Source organism: Benincasa hispida, chromosome 4 (genome assembly GCF_009727055.1).
Source record: "Benincasa hispida cultivar B227 chromosome 4, ASM972705v1, whole genome shotgun sequence".
In the NCBI taxonomy this organism is placed as follows: domain Eukaryota; kingdom Viridiplantae; phylum Streptophyta; class Magnoliopsida; order Cucurbitales; family Cucurbitaceae; genus Benincasa; species Benincasa hispida.
Window position 1 is genome coordinate 42,030,593 of NC_052352.1, and position 18,721 is coordinate 42,049,313.

An 18,721-nucleotide genomic window follows, 5' to 3' on the forward strand; every position below is an offset into this window, starting at 1 on the left:
CTCAATAGACCCAGGTTTGAATTCTTCTGTACACACTTTTTTTTAAAAAAAATTATTTTGTCTTTCTTCTACTATTATATTTGACCATGATAACACATTTAATGGTGCTGTAAATTTTTCAAAAACCAATTATATGAATCGTCCCAAAAATTGAAATTTAAATTTCATTCAACATAAATTCAATTCAATAAAATAGGTCAATTATTTTATTAAAAGTATCGTATATGTCAAAACATCAATTGAAAATTTAGAAACTTATTAATGTTTTTTAAATTTGGTCTATAATATTAGAATTGACCATTCATAAATTAAACTTGTTATTTAAAATTTTCTACTCATTTTAATATTTCACTTTAAATTTAATTTAGGGAACAAAAATTTCTGTCACTCTGCACACTATAACAGTTGGATTCAAGATGTCCTTCCTTTCTACCGTTAGAGATGTGCTTTTCTTTCCATATAATTTTTCGTCTTCACAAAAATAAAACAAAAAAATAAAATTTGCATAGATTGAATATGAATTCCTCATAAAAAAATTTGCAAAAAGTGGATTTTCGGTAAATCTAGCTTATGTTTTATATAGAGATATTTTTATAAAATTTTCAAATAAATCTCCCACGATAAATCTCTATTTAAAAGTGATTTTTTTTTTCTTTTTGTGGTCTCAAAAAATCTATTTTCTTCGTTTTTTTTAATTCTCTCGTAAGAATTAGAAAATATCTATTTTTCCCCTTGCGGGAAAGGATTTCGTTTCCTTTCTCTTATTGTGAAGGATTTCTTCCTCTTCATAAGTTTATGGCTTGTATTTTAAAAAGTCCAAAAATTACTTTAAACTGATATAATTTCAATTTACTTTCCACTATTAATTCATTTTTTTTAAATCAATCGAAGATTTAAGATGGTAATATAATAGATTCAGAAAGATCCTTGCCTTTTTTTCATCAACAAAAACAGGTTTAAATATGTATTTAATTTTTTAAAATTAAAACCAAACATATTATTAGACATATTACAAATAAGGAATTTTTTCCATTTTCTATTCACTTATTTATTTTTTCTTGAAAAGAAAAATCTAACCATTTATTATACAACTATCACATTAAAAACTTTAACCTCAGTTTGATAACTGTTTTAATTTTAGATTTTTGTTTTAATTTTTTTAAAATCTATGCTTGTTTTCTCTTAAAATTTTCAATCATGGTTTTTGTCTTTGTTAAATAAATACTTGAATTTTTAGTTAAATTTTTTAAAAAATTCAAAATTTGAAAACTATTTACTTTCGTTTGGATTAAATTTATATGAGTAGAACTGCTTGATTTTTAAAACAAATTTTGAAACTACTTATTTTAGTTTCTACTAGAACATGTAAAAACATTTATGAACTCATCGATATGAATGAAGCACTTATTAAAACTCAATCTAATCCATAATCGTAAAACTATAGTATTTATATGCTTAATCATTAAACCAAATATTATGTTTTGACCTTTTTTTTTCCCCATAAAGTATGAAAAAGTTATGGCATGATTTATGACATTTATCAAAATAAATTATTTATTATCATTCCTTTTTTTAATTCGGCTTTCCAATTCCGACCATGCAATTGCATACACGACACAAATAATTAATATATATTTTTAAAAAAATTAGTGCCAGCTGTCATCCGACTTGAAGGCCACGTCGAGACCCACTTTAGTAATTTCATCTAAATTCGTTTATACTAAAATATCAAACCCGCCTTTTCTCTTCCCCTCTCCTTAAAAATTGCAAAAAAGAAAAATATCAATTTTTCAAAATTAATAAAAATAAAAATTAAAAAAAAACCCTAGAAGCTGAATCATCGAAAACGCCCCAATGTTCGCAAAATTTCTCTTCGTCCCCGTAGGGTGAATCCGACCGTTGATTCTCTCCATCCAACGGTTCTAGTCAGTCGGCGACCGCCTTTTCCCCCAGTGGTTTTTATCATAAACCCTAGCCGTCTTCTCTCTGTCAGTTTGCATGAGACTCTCTCACTCTCACCGATTCTTCATCAAATTTTCGGATCTAATCTTTGGAATTCCTTTTTGGGTCCTCTGTCGACTTCTTTTTCGGGGTTTTTTCACAGCCTCTGTAAATGGATCTTTGATATTTGTATATTTTAAAACTTTTTTTTTAAGGATTTGAATCTTGATTATTGTAGAGCTAGTGTGCGAATCGGTAAAGATTTTTGTAATTTCTTCTTGGTGTTGCATGTCTCTTTGTTTGTTTCCGATGTTTGATTTTTAATTTTTCCCCCTCTTTGAAATCTTTCGCGCCAAGTCTCCATTTCTTGAAAATTCTGGCTCATCGTGTATACAGACACTGATTTTGACGAGATGGGTGCTTGTTAAACACTGGCCGGTTTGTAATTTTCCGGCCGCTGGTTGCGAGTCAATTCGAAGAAACAAGAAGGTTGATTGGTGGGTGGTGTTAATTCTTTATAGCCGTACGGCAATGCCGTCTGGGATGAGAAGGACGAGAGTTTTTGGTTTGGTAAAGGGTGTTGATGGAGCTAGAGTTCTAAGGTCTGGAAGACGGCTTTGGCCTGAATCGGGAGAGGTGAAGGTTAAGAAGTCTAAAGACGCTAATGATTGGTACCCTGTTATTGAAAGCAGAGGAAATGGCCATGGTAGGCTCCATGGTAAGTGGACTCCAGTTCGAAATGTCAAGCCGAAGAGGGTGGTGGTTAGCTTTCGTGGGGATGATGATGCTTGTGTTGTGAAAGTGCCTGAGCCAGTGAAGGTTTTTCCTAGGATTAGTAACGATGGCAAGTCTGGTGATGGGGATAGAATGTTTGGGAAAGTTTATACAAGGAAGAGGAAGAGGGGTCGTTTGGAAAATGGGGAGGTTTTTGATGAAATGGAGAGTGATAATGTTCTGTCAGGGGATAGGATGTTTGGACTCCGGTTCATTCGAAGACAGAGGTCGAGGAAGACTGATGTTGAACATTGGGAGTCTACTGCAGGTGGCCGTTCTACTAAACTGCATTTCCGAAGGCAGAGGATTTCGCGGCCCCGGGATCAGGTTCTTACTATTTTTGCCGGGAGTAGTCTTGATGGTGGCTGTTTTTCAGATTTTATACTCTCGGTTCTTAGACATTTGAAGAGTCCTGACCTGAGTCTGGCTAAGTTTTCTGCATTTTTGTTATCTAATCCAATCAATGGAGTTTTTGCTTTGAAGGGAATGCGTTTCTTACAGGTATTTTACCTTCTTAATACTTGTGTGTTCAGATGCACTTGTTTTCTTTTTAATAAAATTTTAGGCTTCAGTATAATTGAGTACTTTGTTGAAAATTTATGAAATGGGTTTAGAGATTTCGTTCTCTTGTTTCTTGATCTAAGTAAATACTGTTAGTTCCATTACTGTTTAGGCATTTCATTATTTTGAACTTAACGTGTCCTCAGGGTTGTCCTTCAGGATTTTCAATAAAATTTTAGGCTTCAATATAATTGGGTACTCTGTTGGAAATTTATGAAATGGGTTTAGAGATTTTGTTCGCTTGTTTCTTGATCTAAGTAAATATTGTTAGTTTTATGCCTGGAATTACGTTTTTTTTCCTGTTAAGGAAGGCATTTCATTGTTTTGAACTTAACCTGTCCTTCAGGGTTATCCTCCTACTGGAAGTTCTGGCATGTTTGTGATTTTTGGAGCCAGGCAATCAATTCCAATGTTTCATTTGGATTTTTCCGCTGTTCCTCTCCCTTTTATGTTTTTGCACTCCGAGATGTTTCTTAGAGTGACTTGGATTCAGGCTCGTCTTGTATATAATAACAACCAGTTAGATGTAGATATAAGTAGTGATAGTGAAGAAGACTGTGTTGAAGAGCTACATGTTTCCAGTTCTCTTGTAAGTTCCTTGGAACACAAACCCATGGCCTTTGGATTTGATCGTCCTAAGACCCGATCTGTTTCACATCCATCTGTTAGAGCTTCAAGGTTAGGTAGTCGGACCATGCAATACAGAAATGGTTTCAGCTCTCGTGGTATACGAAAAAGGAGAAGTTCACTGAGAATGAAGAGACCTGGAAGCCATTCTCTTGCTGCTGTGCAAAAAACTATTGGCTCATTGGCAGTTGATGATATAAAACGCAGTGTCACTTTTTCTTCTGGAGCATCTTGCAACAGGCACAAGAACTCATCCCCGAGGGACTCTGCTGGGCGCATCAGAGAAGTGAGTTCTACTGCATTGGGATCAGCAATGGATGTTGACTCATCATGCTGCAATGCAAATATATTAATAATAGAATCTGATAAATGTTCGAGAGAAGAGGGAGCCAGCATTGTGTTAGAGTTGTCTGCATCGTGTGAATGGCTTCTGGCAATCAAGAAAGATGGTTCAACTAGATACACCCATAAAGCAGAAAGAGTTATGAAACCCTCTTCTTGCAATCGTTTTACACATGCAATATTGTGGTCAGTAGATAACGGTTGGAAGCTAGAGTTTCCTAATCGAAGGGATTGGTTTATTTTCAAGGATTTATACAAGGAGTGTTCTGATCGCAATATACCATGTTCTATTGCTAAAGCTATTCCTGTGCCAAGAGTGTCTGAAGTTTCAGATTATGTTGACAGTAGTGGTGTTCCTTTTCTAAGATCAGATACATACATCTCTGTAAACGACGATGAGGTATGTAGAGCGATGACAAAAAGTACCGCGAACTACGACATGGATTCTGATGACGAGGAATGGCTAATAGAGTTTAATGATAGGCTTATTGCAACAGACAAGCACCGGGAATGTATCTCAGAGGAGAATTTTGAGTTGATGATCGATGCTTTTGAGAAGGAATTTTTCTGTAATCCCGATGCCTTCTCTGATGAGAAAGCACCTGCTGATATATGCATGCATCTCGGTAGCCGGCTGATAGTAGAGTCGTTATATGCTTATTGGACAAAGAAACGAAAACAAAGAAAATCATCCTTGATAAGGGTTTTCCAGGTATCCCTTTTCCCGTACAATACTTGTCCATTCTAAGACGGTATTTTTTCCTTTCTATAGTTAATCTGTTTGTGTGTTTACTGGGGATGCATACCTATCAAAGCTTGACTTGATTTATTGAGGAAATTTGGATGATCTTTCCTTCCCAGGCTCATCAATCAAAGAGGAAACCTCCTGTGGTCCCTAAACCAATCATGCGAAGAAGACGATCACTCAAAAGGCAACCTAGCCAATCTGGAAATGGTAGAACTACCCAATTAAGTATTTTAGAAGGTAAAATTCTTGCACAACCTTCCACTTCATAACTATCTGATTTTTTATTTTTGAAAATTGTGTTTGTTGTCACAATTTTTTCTTCCTACTTGGATTAGTAACCAAATTCACAAANTTAATTCCAGATTTGAACAATAATGGCCCTAAAACATTTTATTTTAGAAACAATTAAGTTTCAACTATTTAAATAATAAAATAAAAATAAATAAAACTATTTTTTTTTTTTTTTAAATTTTTTTTTCCTAGAACATGGTTTGGATTTTGTGAACAATGATGAAAACTAGATACAAAAACAAAGGAACATGTGAGTGAATAGTATTTACAAGCTTAATTTTACCCATTTTATAAGGATTTTATAAGGATGAGATGAGTTTGTACACATTTATATATTTAAATGAAACCGAACCCTTTTTTTAATCGACGAATGCCATACTTGGTAGTAAAGAGGCAAAAAGAGCATATTTAGCACAGTATTTGTCGTCTATTTGGAGCTTGAACTTTGCACTTGAACATTCATTTCAAACAATCAATTAGTCTCTCAGTGATTTTAGATTGGGGTCGTTGTGCAGCCATAATTTCGAGACGAGATGATATGGAGGACCAGAATGCTATGCAAAAGTATGAAGAAGCAAAGGCAGCAGCAGAAAAATGCTTTGAAAACGCTGTCAATAAGCGGCAAAGGGCACAATTGCTGTTGGAGAACGCAGATTTAGCAGCTTACAAAGCCATGTTAGCACTCAGAATTGCCGAAGCAATTCAAGCATCATCAGAATCTGCAACTGCTGCTTGTTTTCTCGAATGAGATTTTATTTTCGAGAATTCCTGCTTTTCTTTGGAATACCTAATTGTTTTTAATTATATTGTATAGTATTTCATTAATGTGTACATTCCTATTTTGTGTATGATTAGAAGAATCTCTCTAGCACCCATTATGTACAATGAGATGTCCTGATTTTTCCCAGGTCAAAGATATACCCAAGTTTGTACTACTTTCATATCCTCTATATAAATCATATGCTTCTCTCTACTCTAATTTACTCATCCATCATCACAAAAGTGTTATAGGAGTACCATTTTTTGTTCCATGGTGTAATTCTCAAAATTGTTACATTGTTGAACCTGTTAACTCGAAGGAGGAAAAGCAACAGTTTTGATTACACTTTTTGAGAAATACTAATTAATATCTTACAACTCCAAAATTTCCTTTTTGCTCTTTATCATACTCAACTTCCTTACATTGAGTTCAACGTCATCCAAATCCTCTGCAGTTCCCAAGTATCCATAAAGCACTTCCTCTTCTATTTTGTCTCCCTCCATTCCCACTCCACCCTTTTTGCACTTTGCCAGCTCAAAATCCTCTCTTCCACGTCTGTTTTCAGAGAAAAATTTGTCGAGTCTTTCTGCATCTGTCAAACCAGAAAAGGTAGGCAGGAACTTCAACACCATTACACTTTGATCTGCAGGACACCCCAAATTCATTTTCACTCTTCCCTTCAGCAGATTTTTGCCTGTCATTCAACAGAGAATGATAAAATACTATTATTATCTTTTTGAGTTCAGGAGGCAGAGAATTCAAACTAACTCTCTTTGCATGTCAAGTATATACCATACTGCCTGCTAGTTCGAAGTCTATGCAGGGAATTTGAACTCACATTTTTGGTCAATAGCATGTCTTAACTAATTGAATTGTGGTCAAGTTGGTTAGACAAAAGACAACCATGCATATACCATACTGCTAATTCGAAGTCTACAGGCACCACAAAAAGAACTTAGTACTGATCGAGAACACTAGACATGCTCTGAGATTAAGCAACATTCGTCAGATTTATGGCCCTCCCTCATCGTGGATGGAACTGGTCAAATACTGTTTAACATCATAAGTTTGAAGTATAAAACGTCACTTACTTCTCAAGAAAGACTCCAGTGCTTTAATTGTTACAACTCTCCACTTATCAGGACTGCTGTATGACAGAGAAAGGTTGCGGACAATAATAACAGGAGGCCAGATAATAAGATCCTCCTTCTGAACCACAATTTCTTCCTTGGACAAGACCTCAGGAACCCATGTTACAGTGTCTTGGGGACGGACACTATTCCACCCCATCAAAACGCATATGGCTTTGGCAAGACCTAAATGCAGAGCCCTCAACCCAACCTTGTGGGACATATAAGCATGCTTTACCAGGCGTTGAGTATTCATAAATTCCTTTGAGTGGCTGCAAAGGCACAAACAGGCAAGCTAGAATTAGTGGTACATAGTCAATAAAATGAAGCATCGTCTACAAAAGGTACTAGATTTAGGTCAAGACAGTAGGCGACAACAAACTGAATAGTATTTAAAGAAGTGAAGAACTATCAGAATCACAAAGATGATCATACTCGCACGTCATAACTTCAGCAATTAACATTCAGAACTACCCCGGGAAATCTAATTCAAAGAAGTTAAACCCCATGATTTCATAATCATGATTTTTCTTTTATTAAAAAACATCCAGACTTTTTCCACTGTCACTCTCATGGAGTCGAAGTATTGGGGATCAGAAGTTCTTGCAATACTTGGCAGTCGACAAACTTCATAAGAAAATTAATACCAAAGCAGTCTTAAATTTAGCTACACCCATGAACATTTAACCACCATGTTAACCTGTACATTCTCATGGTTCTTCAAAGACCACACAAGTGAGTCATGATTTTTTCAACTTCTGAAGGATGACGAACCTGAAACCACTTTTAATGCAAATATGTTGTACAAAAAATGGGACAAAACAAAAGCCCCTAAAGCAATAGACGGCTCTACTTCAATGGGGCTGAAATAAAGAAATTAGAGGACGAACCAAAACAAAAAGTTCAGATGCAAGCTCCTAATTGTCCTCTCATTTACCATCAATTCTCTTCCAGTCAGATGCGACATACATCTCTAACAAGTAATAAATGGGCGTAACAGTACAAAATGAAGATAATATGACAAAACAAGCTACCATCAAATAATGTTTTAGGTTAACATCTAAAACTGCCCGATCAAATGGTAAACTCTGCTTTCTAAGGATTTGTCCTGTTGAGTAAAACAAAAGTTAAACACTAGAACACTCTGGGAAAAATATCTATCAAGCAATTTTGTCATGCTGGTACTTGGGATGGTCCACTTTACAGCCATTCCAACAATGTTCACTGCCATACTACCATTTAAAACTAATACGCATGTCAAAGAATGACTGTTATCACTAAAGACGAAGTTGACAGGCAGCAATGGAGACCATAAGCATCGTAGTGGCAGAAAGTACAAGCTATTGATATACTCTCCTAAATTCCGCAAAATGAGCTAGGAAAATAACATTTCCGAAAGCAAAGTTCTGGCACGATTATAAATATCAAAAGAGACCGTATCTTCACACAAAACTAACACTTGCTAAAGTGGACTGGACAGACATCCACAACTTGCGTAAACAGAACACATGAGATTAGTAACATCACAAGGAAAATAACAACTAAATCAAATACTCTATAACCCGAATTTCTTTGAAGCTACAGTTAGTTTGGTTGTGGCTTGGTGTAAATGCTCTCCTCTTCTCCATTACTATAGCTTTTCTTCCCTCCTCCCTAATTGGAGAAGTCTTTTGTAAATCCCACATATGAAGGCCTTCTTTTGTAATTTCATGCCATTAATGAAATTGTTTCTTATCTAGAAAGAAACACCCTGTAGCTGGGTCTCTATACAACGAGCTGATACTGCTCTTGAAGTTCTAAAACTTTGAAAATGGGCTGATCTGTGCACCATGGTGGCCTTCCAGAACCCCCCATGATCTCACCTGACTACCTTTGTTGTATGTCCAAGGAAATTCCTTAAGATCCAAGCATTGATGTGTGCTTTATAGAATATGATCACCACCACCATCAACAAGTGATAAACTAAAAAGCACACACAAACATACATCAGTAAAGGTTAATCTGAACATCTATATCTTTCATTAGTAGTTGAAGTCCACGATATTATTGCACATTTCACAGGAGGCATTGCTACAACTGGAAAAGTGACCAACGCAAATACAATCTCAAAGCTTATTCTGAACAACTCCAAGTCTCCAAACTCAATCAAATGATGAACCTGTTTGTAAGCAGTAGGCTTAGGTATGTGGGTAGCCATCATTCTCAAACAACACAATAGAAGCCACTGTCATTTGAAGTAGAGCTCTAATGATCCACACCTTGCCACAGTGAAAGGGAACCCTCAAAAGCTCCAAGATTTTAATACCTCACCACCCATCCCTCCCTTCCTCCCCCCACCCCCCAAAAAAGAATGATACAAACACAAAATAATAGAAGCACAGATACCATACAATTGGAATCTTACATCCCAAGGGAACGTACAGAACAAAACCTTGAAGGTTAGTTCTTATAATCTTATTCGAATACGGTTGCACTATAGCAATTAGGGAACTCTCGAGTCAAAATATGAAATGGAGTCTCCACGATTAGGAAATAGGGAAGAAGACAGACCTTCTGCGACATATGATGCAATATAAACTACCAGCATTTCCTTGCTCCGTGTACTTTTTCCGGACACTAGACTTCATATTCAACATTTTTGAGCACTTCAAAAAGGCCTCATGAGTCAATTGTTTGAACTCTTCAGAATCCTCAGGAGGTTCAGATTCTGTAGATATTACCAAATCATCTGACAAGTCATCATCATTTACACAAGCATAATCATTCTCTTCAGTTTTTTTCCAATTTTTAACTGGTCTGTGAGAACTATTTCTGTGACCAACATTTTGTGACTTGATCCAGCTTGAAGGACCATGCCTTCTATTGCCCTTCATATATTTTGGACCAGGTTTATATTTTTTAACATGATCTAAATAGCTTTCATGTGAATCAGCAGAAGCATACAAACTTTGACGATTGAATTTTGTATTTGGCTTCTTGTATTTGTTGTGGTCAAATTCTTCTTTCCTGGATATATATCTGCAACTGTTTTCATCATCCATCCACTGTTCACCATTATCATAAAGATCCACAACCTTACTGGGTGTATCTTCACATGAAGTAGCTATTCTATCATCAAGTAAATTCATATCTTCCTCAAAGTACTTTCTTTTTGGCACATGGCCCTCCCTCAAGTTATAAGTATGAACGCCCTCTGTCATTCTCTGCACTCTTTCAGTATTTCTGTAAGCCACTCCATCACACTTAGACATGGAGGACCTATGCAACCTCTCTTTCAAACAATATGAACCTACTTCTCTTTCGGACCCATAATCTGATCTTGCATACGATGTTTGACAATACTGAGAAAGGTTAATGTGTGACCTTTCATAATCTTGAGTTACTCTCCTCCCCACATCAACATGGATGGATCCCTCACCGGCATATTCATTGTCATTGTTTATTGCTTCTGTGCTTGGTCCTATATCAGGGTAATCTAAAACTGCCTGTTTTCTAAGCCAATAATGGTCGAGTGCTATTCCAGTTCTATAGTTCACACATAAGTCGTCAGCATTTTGTAGTTTCAGCATACTAGTGTTCGTAACTTTAGGTCTTGAAAAGTCTCCAGGATCAGAAACAATTGTACCATCGTAATCAACATAGTCATGTGTTTGAGTAGTTTTCTGCATTACTCGACATGGATCTTCATTTGAAATATTCACTGTTCTCTCAGGTTTAGAATAAAAATAGCTCTCATGTTCCCTCCTAGGACTATTAGTTCCTCGTTGATGAGGAGTAAGATTCCTTTTTCCGCTTACAAGATCAATGGCTGAGTCTACAAGGGTCCTTTTCCCATATGGATTAAATTCTATAGGGTCCACAAGGTCTCCATGGCTCCTTGTTGAAAACTCATCTGAAATTTGAAAGTAATGGCCATCACGATAAGATTCCAAACACTTGCTTGTCAATGGTCCTGACAAAGAGCTCTCATTTCCTCTAGAATAAAATCCTGAACTTGCAGAATATCCAATATTCCTTGAATTAAACCTTTGGCTTTCTTCAACTTCACGTGAATCTGTGACCTGAGGTTTATCAGAAACTACATGGTTTTGAAATTTAAGTCTTTCATTGTCATGACTTCGCACATCCAAACTCTGGGAAGATGGTAAGAAGTCTTTATAAACTGACTTGGGACCAATATCAAGATGTGAATTATACAATCCCATCGCAGTGCCCTCTTCCATAGCCAAAAGTTTCTGACCCATCATCCTCTGTCCACGGCCATCTGACCATCTCCCTTCAATAATTTCCATCTCTTTCCTAATTCTCAAATCATCATGCCTATACCGAACATCATGCTTATAATTGACCACTTTGTTGTCGGCAGAAAATTTCCTTGGCTCGGGTAAAACATGTGTCTGTTGCAAATCCGAAAGCTGCCCGTGATCATTGTGCAGAAACACTTCCTTGTAGTTGGGCATTTTCCTCGCTTGACCATAAGAATGAGAACTTGACCCGATTTCATTGTTCCTTCCAGTTCTCAGATGCCAATCCCCGTTCCTCCTTTCAGAGACATCAACCCTATGAAGCAAACCCACTTCGCCTCGGGAGCCACCAATTCTGTGAGCGCTCAAACTTCTCCTAAGACGCGGAGCTCGATCCAGTGCCTCACGTCGGGGCTTACCATATCGACCATGATCAAGATGAAGCCGATCCTGTGCATGTAGTTCCATATTTTCCGACTCTCTAACATAGAAATCATCACCCCTTCGACATTGCATCTTTAAGTAATTAGTTGAATTACTCCTAACAAAACCCTGAATAATACCCTAGAATCGTCGAAATCGATTCGCACTAAATAGTCGCAATAAACAAGCAGAAACCTTCAATTCCCATGAACTAACTCACCCAATCGAAAAATCGAACAGGAGTATGGATTGTTATCTGAAAAAAAAATTGCAATAAAAATCCAACGAAAACCTGATAAAGGGATTATCAAACTGAGAAAATTTTCAAACCTTCGGAGGTTGATTTTGAAGATCCATTGATCGTGTCTGTGTTACTCCTTCGCTTAAGCTTCCGTTTTCGAAATCACAAATCACAAGGGAACAATTTCTTGGCGACCGAACATTCTTTTCACCCAATACGTTCGAGGGAGGGAACAATATTTGTTCCGATTTCTGAGAAAATTTATAGAGACGAAATCCAACTCCACACGATAAGGAGAGAAAATTGCACTTGTGACTATTTTGGAGGTTGAAAATAAAAAATGTCCAACTTTTTTTTTTAAACATTGTTAATTGACTTTTTCATGAACATCATAGATGAGTGAAGTTACAAATCTATTCCTATATATTTTTGTGATGTTCGAAACTTATTATTTATAGTGATCTTTTCTTTTCTTATTATCATGCTTTTTTTACAAAGTATGAAATTGCAGAGTCGAGGTCAAGACAAACATAGCTACAGAAATTAAGAAAAGAACAAGAATAAAAATATATATCTATATAAAAGACGCACACAACTCAAGGAAACAGGTCGAAGAGAACCTACTTGAATCCCCTCGATAAAAGGCCCAAGCAGACAACAAAGAAAAAACTCATACTACACAACCTAACTAACTACCTGGGGAGGTATCACATGGCAGAAGTGCGGTTGTGCGTATAATTCAAAATTTTTCTTGTGCGATGTAAAGACACTCTAGACCAGCCTACAATTTGGACCCAAGTTTTTTCCAAGCGAGAACCTACCAAGTTGCACACACCCAAGAGCAGGTTGTGTAACTAGCTCACATATGGAAGAGATGGAGAGAAAACACTTTGTGAAAATAACTCTTTTATTCTATAAGTATTATAAAATCCACAATACATGGGCACTACTTACAAGACCAACTTTTGGAGAGTTTACAAGTGGAGAGTAATTCAATCTGTGCTCTCAAAATGCAAAGTGAATGTGATTTTCTTGACACTCCAAGGCCATCATTATTTATATAGGTGGGAGGAGGCAAAAACTGTGGAATTAGTGGGGGAGTTGGGGTTTAACTACCTACTACCCTTAACTTTAGGGTCACTCTCCATGTATCACATTCCCTTCTTTATAGCGAGGAGACATGTCCACTAATTTCCATATTTTAGCTCTCATGATCCCACTCACTATTATTAGGACACCACTACCCTATTTAGTAGGAACCCGTTATCCCACTAAGTGAGTGCTTGTCTTGGAAGCCTCATGACAGGAGGATACATGGTAGCTCGGTGAACACAAAGGTTATGTTTACTCCAAATATGATAGATAACAGTCACCAAGCGGCTCTTTAGACCTTATGTCTCAATGAATTACTTGTACTAAAATGGAAAAAACTAATTTAGCTATAAATCTGAATGAACGATTATGTGAGAATGCTTTTCCCATAAGAACATGTCCCCTAAACAATCTAGCTAAAAGGGCAATCAAAGAATCAATGGTCCATAGTATAAACTCCACTAGTACATCGAACACATGCACTAGGAACATTGGAACACTACCTACTAATATGATCACACATCAGTAACCAATTATGGACAACAAACCAAGCAATGAAAGAATGCCAAGAATATTACCTCCTAACTAGAAAAGATTAGATCAAGAAACTACAGGGAGCTTAGAGCGCATACAATCCTAGGCATTAACTACTGAAAACATCGTCGAGCGATAAGGAAGTCAGGTCACACAATCCTTCTTGCCAACCTCAGTAATTACTGATTGTGCTTGCTCGAAGAGATCAGCCAGCTATCTAATGTTGAAAGTCAGTTCCAAGTTCCATCCATAAGAAGGAAATTCCTAACATTAGCGTTAAGAGAACTATTCGCATTTAAAATAGCCATAATACTAAAACTCCTACAAAATGGGACCCCTCTCTAACTAATGGCCAAATCAAACTGAACATTGATAACCATCTCCAACAAAGAAACAAATCAAGGGCTGTAAACTCCCAAACACAAAGAATAGCCTGTTAACACCAAAATGAAATCGAGAGGTCTAATCGTCCCCTCCAACTGCACGAGCTATAGACCTTCACTCAAGTGACCCGTAAGGATCCAGAATGAATAAAAATAAGTCATAACAATTTTAGGACAGCAACAACATTTCAAGAAGAAATATAGAGGATACCAAGATCACTCTCACTGATTGATGTCAAAAAGTCCATGTTTTACCATCTATTTTAGTCTTTTTTATAGTAAAAAGATATATTTTTTTGTGATATTTTGACCTAGAGATGTCCTTTAATTAGTTAAAATGAGCTTATGAGGATTGATTGAGCTTAAAAGATGTTATTTACTGATTTGAAGGTGATTTTATAGGTTTTGGCAGGTGATTTTGGGTAGATTGTAGATTTCTAACTGATGCGGCCGCATCATCAAATTCACTATGGCAACATCAGTGAGTCCTAATTTTTCAGAATTTAACCCAGTCAAAAGTGGTTGCGATTTTCATGTTTTAATCAGTTGGGCAACTCTAATTTCGCCTGGTAAACCTGCAGAACATGAATCTCTGCCCTCCTCAATCGATTTAAGGCCTCTAAAAGGAAGAGAAGCCTCCCATTTCAAGTAACTGTTAGGGTTGATGCCCTAAATCTCGTAGGTCTTATAGTTTAAATTGTAATATACAGACGGTTTATTTATTTAATAAAATATGAGATATTTTATTCGACATTTAACAGCATTAACCCACAAAACCAATAAACTAACATGCAAGGTTATCTTCTATAGCTTAAACATGTATGTAGAGACATACAGGTGGATCATATTTAAGTGATAACCTAAATGGTTTGTAGTAGATGGATAAGGTTGGATACCTTTACCTTATCCTGGTGACACTACGAATATGACTCGCTTTGTAGATGTTACAATTGTTATAAATTGCTAGAAATGATCTGATTTTAATCATTCATGTGGAGACATGTGGGCGGAGGTGTTCTACACAAAAGGGTTTGTATAAGACCAGACCACGAAATGAATAGTCTCTTTATATAAGTTGTTAATAGTAGAGACTTACATTTCACAAGGATGACTGTAGGTGACATGACCTGAATCTTGAGTGAGTTGTGAACTCCTACCTATGAAGGTGGTATTTTGATTTGTATGGGTAAAAGTGGCTAGATCACCGACTTAATAATCTTACTATTTGAGGATTTGTCTGATTAGGGAGTTGGGAACATGATTATACAAGACGAAATTTAATCATTCTCTAATGACGGGGTAACTAGATAAATTACTCCCTTAAGAGCTGATTCCAGGGCTTGAACAATGTGGCACCATATCCTCTCTTGGCCCGAGAGAGGTTTGGTCATAGTTGGACTATGACTTATTGTTCATTAGAGGGATCAGTGGTACTTAAGAAGTTAGATGTAACTACAGGGGCAAAACAACAAATTTGGCCCAACTGTACTTACGAGCAATTTGTGAAGGGTCATTGCGCTGTTGACATGGTTATATCTAATGGACATAGAAAATATATCTGTAGTGCGAAGAGTGCAGCTGTCGGTCTTTAGTGGAGTGACCAGCAGTTAATGGATGTTGAGTATTTAACTAAAGGAGTTTAATTAATTATTCAAGTATCCTTGGAGCTTTAAATTTACACGAGGTCTATGCCTCTCTATAGCTCAACTCGGATTACTTGAGAATGATTTTAGATTAATTTGAATTGTTCAAATTAATTGAGAGAATTAATTATATGTGATATAATTAATATAATATATTTGATAAATTATAATATAAAGTTTATTTTGAGAAGAATTAAATATTTAAATATGATTCAAATACTATTTATATGGATTGGATTCATATAATTAATTTTAGTATAAATGTGATTTATATTAAATGCCATACATTAGTGAGAGAAATAAAAACTATAGATTATATTGTATTTGACACAATATAAAAACTCTATAGGTTATGTATTATATATGATTTAACATATATTTTCTCCATTAATTTGAACAATTCAAATTAATCTAAAATTCATTCTCAATAATCCCAGTTGAGCTATAGAGAGGACCTTATAGACCTGTAAATTGAAGCTCCAATAGTACTTGAATAATTAATTAAACTTCTTTAATTAAATTACTCAACATCCGTTAACTGCCAGACACTTCACTAAAGACCGACAGCTGAACTCTCCTTACCACAGATATATTATGTGTCCATCTTAACCAATCAGCAGTGCGACAATCCTTCACAGATCGCTCGTAAGTACAACTTGGCCAATAACCGTTATGCCCCTGTAGTTACATCTAACTCTTTAAGTACCACTGATTTCTCTAATGAACATAAGTCATAGTCCTACTATGATTGAGTCCTTTCTTCCTAAGAGAAGTTGTGGCCACTTGTTGACAACAGTCCCTGCTAAAGACTGCAGTCTCTTCCACATTTGGCAAGCCCCGAAATCAGCCCTAAGGGAGCAATCTCTCTACTTATCCCTATTTCAGGAAAGGAGTGAATTCCATCTTGTGGATTGAGTTCCCAGCTCCCAGATCAGACAAGTCTCCAAAAAGGTAGGCATGTTGAGTTGGCAATATGGCCACTCTCATCCATACTAATCAAAGGACCGCCATTAAAGGCAAGAGTTCACAAAATACTCAGAATTGAGGTTGTGTCACCTATGGTCGTTTAGGTGACATGTAAGTCTTTAGTATCGATGGCGTTATATTTAGAGTCTAGTCATGTCGTGGTCCGAGTCTTATACAAAATATTTGTATAGGACACCCCCGCTCGCACGTCTCCACATGAATGGTCAGGATCTGTCATCTATATTAGTTTAAAACACTTGCATACCTCTACAAAGCGGACCGTATCCGTAGTGTCATTAGGATCAGGTATCCCACTTTAATCCTTATACTACAGACCTATTTAGGTTATCACTTAAGGCATGATCCACTTGTATATCACATATACATGCTTAAGTTCACATAAGATAACCATGGAGCTTTGTTTATTGGATATGAGTAAATACTAGAATTAAATAACAATTATTTTATTCATCAAACAATGTATATCTTTACAAAACAATGAGACTCCGAGAGAATTAGGACACCAATCCCAACAGTCTACCACATACATGTTTAAGTTACATAAAATAACCTTGGATCTTAGTTTATTGGATTGAGTTAATGCACAAATAAAATAATTATTTATTTTATGAATTTAAACATACAATTTATAAACTACAAAATCCACGAGATTTAGGACATTAATCCTAACATCTAGGACTAGAACAACTTTCACTGACAATACAAATACATTGACCTAATACACTTGAAAACTCTTAATGACAACATAGACAAACTATTACAGACCAACATAGGACAATGCCCTAGCTGACCTAAGGAAGTTATTGAAAAGGGTTCCTTGAGCATAACACTAGATCGTCCCAATTTTCTAATTTCACAAAACACATAATTTTACAGAGATGAACAACAATATTATGCATTTAATTTCAGCATGCTCTTAAAGAAAATAGATAACTAAAATACTAAAATTAGGGTTCAGAACTCTTACCTTTGAAGACTGGTTCTTCAATTGATTCCTTCGAACTCCAATTGGGCACCACCACAATGGCTACCACAATATTCTCTGGGATAAGAACCCAGGAGTTTGTGGGCTCTGACTATTTTGGTGAGGGAATGTAGAAAATTTTAGAGAACTGGAGCAAAAACCACACACAAGAACACTTCTGTGTTTTTTCTCTGGAAGATAAAGGAACAAGATTCACCCTGAAAAATTGTAGCCCCAGTTACGTGATGGAGAGAAAGAAGGGCAACTCCTTCCCAAAAAATAATTAAATTATATATATATATATATACCTTATCATATAATATATATTAAACTATATGTTATATCAAATATAACATATAACCTATAGTTTTAATATTATATCACATACAATATAACCTACAGTTTCCTTTCTCTCTCCAAAGGTTCTTAATATAATCATATTTATATTAAAGTTAACTATATGAATTCAATTCATATAATTAATATTTGAATCATATTCAAATATTTATTTCCTCTCATAAATCTTAATATTATAATGTATCAAAAACATTATAGTAATTAGTCCGTTTATGTGCTATTTGATCCTTGTGCTATGCACTCATTCATATCTAGTATGTGTGCATTGCATATAGATAGAGTGCTTGAGTGTATGAATGAGGATTTGTTTATCTCTACACCGTAGGAAATACTCTAGTTGTACATAAGTATTCTAGAAATTGTGAAGTAATTCTTGGGAATCAAAGTTTATGGGTTGACTTGATTCTATTAGAGTTACTAGAGTTTGATGTTATCTTAGGCATGAATTTCCTATGTAAACACTATGCCGCTGTGGATTGTTTTAATAAAGAAATAGTGTTTAGGAAACCAGGTGAGAAAGAAATAACCCTGGTAAGAAGTAAAAGAATACTTCTAGGAGAATATCAGCAGTGAAGGCTAGGAAGCTGCTGAGTAAGGGATGTGAAGCATATTTAGCCCATGTGACGGTTTCACAAGATAGGAAGCTGAGACCTGAGGATGTACCTGTGGTATAAGAATT

General features: G+C 35.9%; 2 protein-coding genes across 3 annotated transcripts; one reads left to right on the plus strand and one right to left on the minus strand.

Moving 5' to 3' along the window:
• The first annotated feature begins 1,773 nt into the window (after positions 1-1,773).
• On the plus strand, positions 1,774-6,219 carry LOC120075394. The gene is made up of 4 exons (XM_039028749.1): positions 1,774-3,216; positions 3,623-4,957; positions 5,107-5,230; positions 5,800-6,219. The coding sequence occupies exons 1-4, from the start codon at positions 2,473-2,475 to the stop codon at positions 6,030-6,032; spliced, it is 2,436 nt and encodes an 811-aa protein (XP_038884677.1). The 5' UTR covers positions 1,774-2,472; the 3' UTR covers positions 6,033-6,219.
• A 59-nt stretch (positions 6,220-6,278) lies between these two features.
• On the minus strand, positions 6,279-12,405 carry LOC120075393. Of its 2 annotated transcripts, XM_039028747.1 has the most exons (4): positions 12,172-12,405; positions 9,725-12,097; positions 7,136-7,446; positions 6,279-6,738 (listed from the first exon to the last, which is right to left on the minus strand). In XM_039028747.1, the coding sequence occupies exons 2-4, from the start codon at positions 11,932-11,934 to the stop codon at positions 6,416-6,418; spliced, it is 2,844 nt and encodes a 947-aa protein (XP_038884675.1). In that variant the 5' UTR covers positions 11,935-12,097; positions 12,172-12,405; the 3' UTR covers positions 6,279-6,415. The 2 variants fall into 2 exon arrangements, with proteins under 2 accessions (XP_038884675.1, XP_038884676.1); XM_039028748.1 differs by having other exon boundaries at positions 9,725-12,405.
• Between the last annotated feature and the right edge of the window lie 6,316 nt (positions 12,406-18,721).

Excerpts from the sequence above, each read along its gene's own strand:
- LOC120075394 (XM_039028749.1), top strand. The coding sequence starts at position 2,473 with ATGCCGTCTGGGATGAGAAGGACGAGAGTTTTTGGTTTGGTAAAGGGT. Across the intron at positions 3,217-3,622 it reads AGGGAATGCGTTTCTTACAG|GGTTATCCTCCTACTGGAAG; the intron begins GTATTTTACCTT and ends CCTGTCCTTCAG. Across the intron at positions 5,231-5,799 it reads CCAATTAAGTATTTTAGAAG|CCATAATTTCGAGACGAGAT; the intron begins GTAAAATTCTTG and ends GTCGTTGTGCAG.
- LOC120075393 (XM_039028747.1), bottom strand. The coding sequence starts at position 11,934 with ATGCAATGTCGAAGGGGTGATGATTTCTATGTTAGAGAGTCGGAAAAT. Across the intron at positions 7,447-9,724 it reads TGCATCATATGTCGCAGAAG|CCACTCAAAGGAATTTATGA; the intron begins GTCTGTCTTCTT and ends GTGCCTTTGCAG. Across the intron at positions 6,739-7,135 it reads ACTGGAGTCTTTCTTGAGAA|GCAAAAATCTGCTGAAGGGA; the intron begins GTAAGTGACGTT and ends GTTGAATGACAG.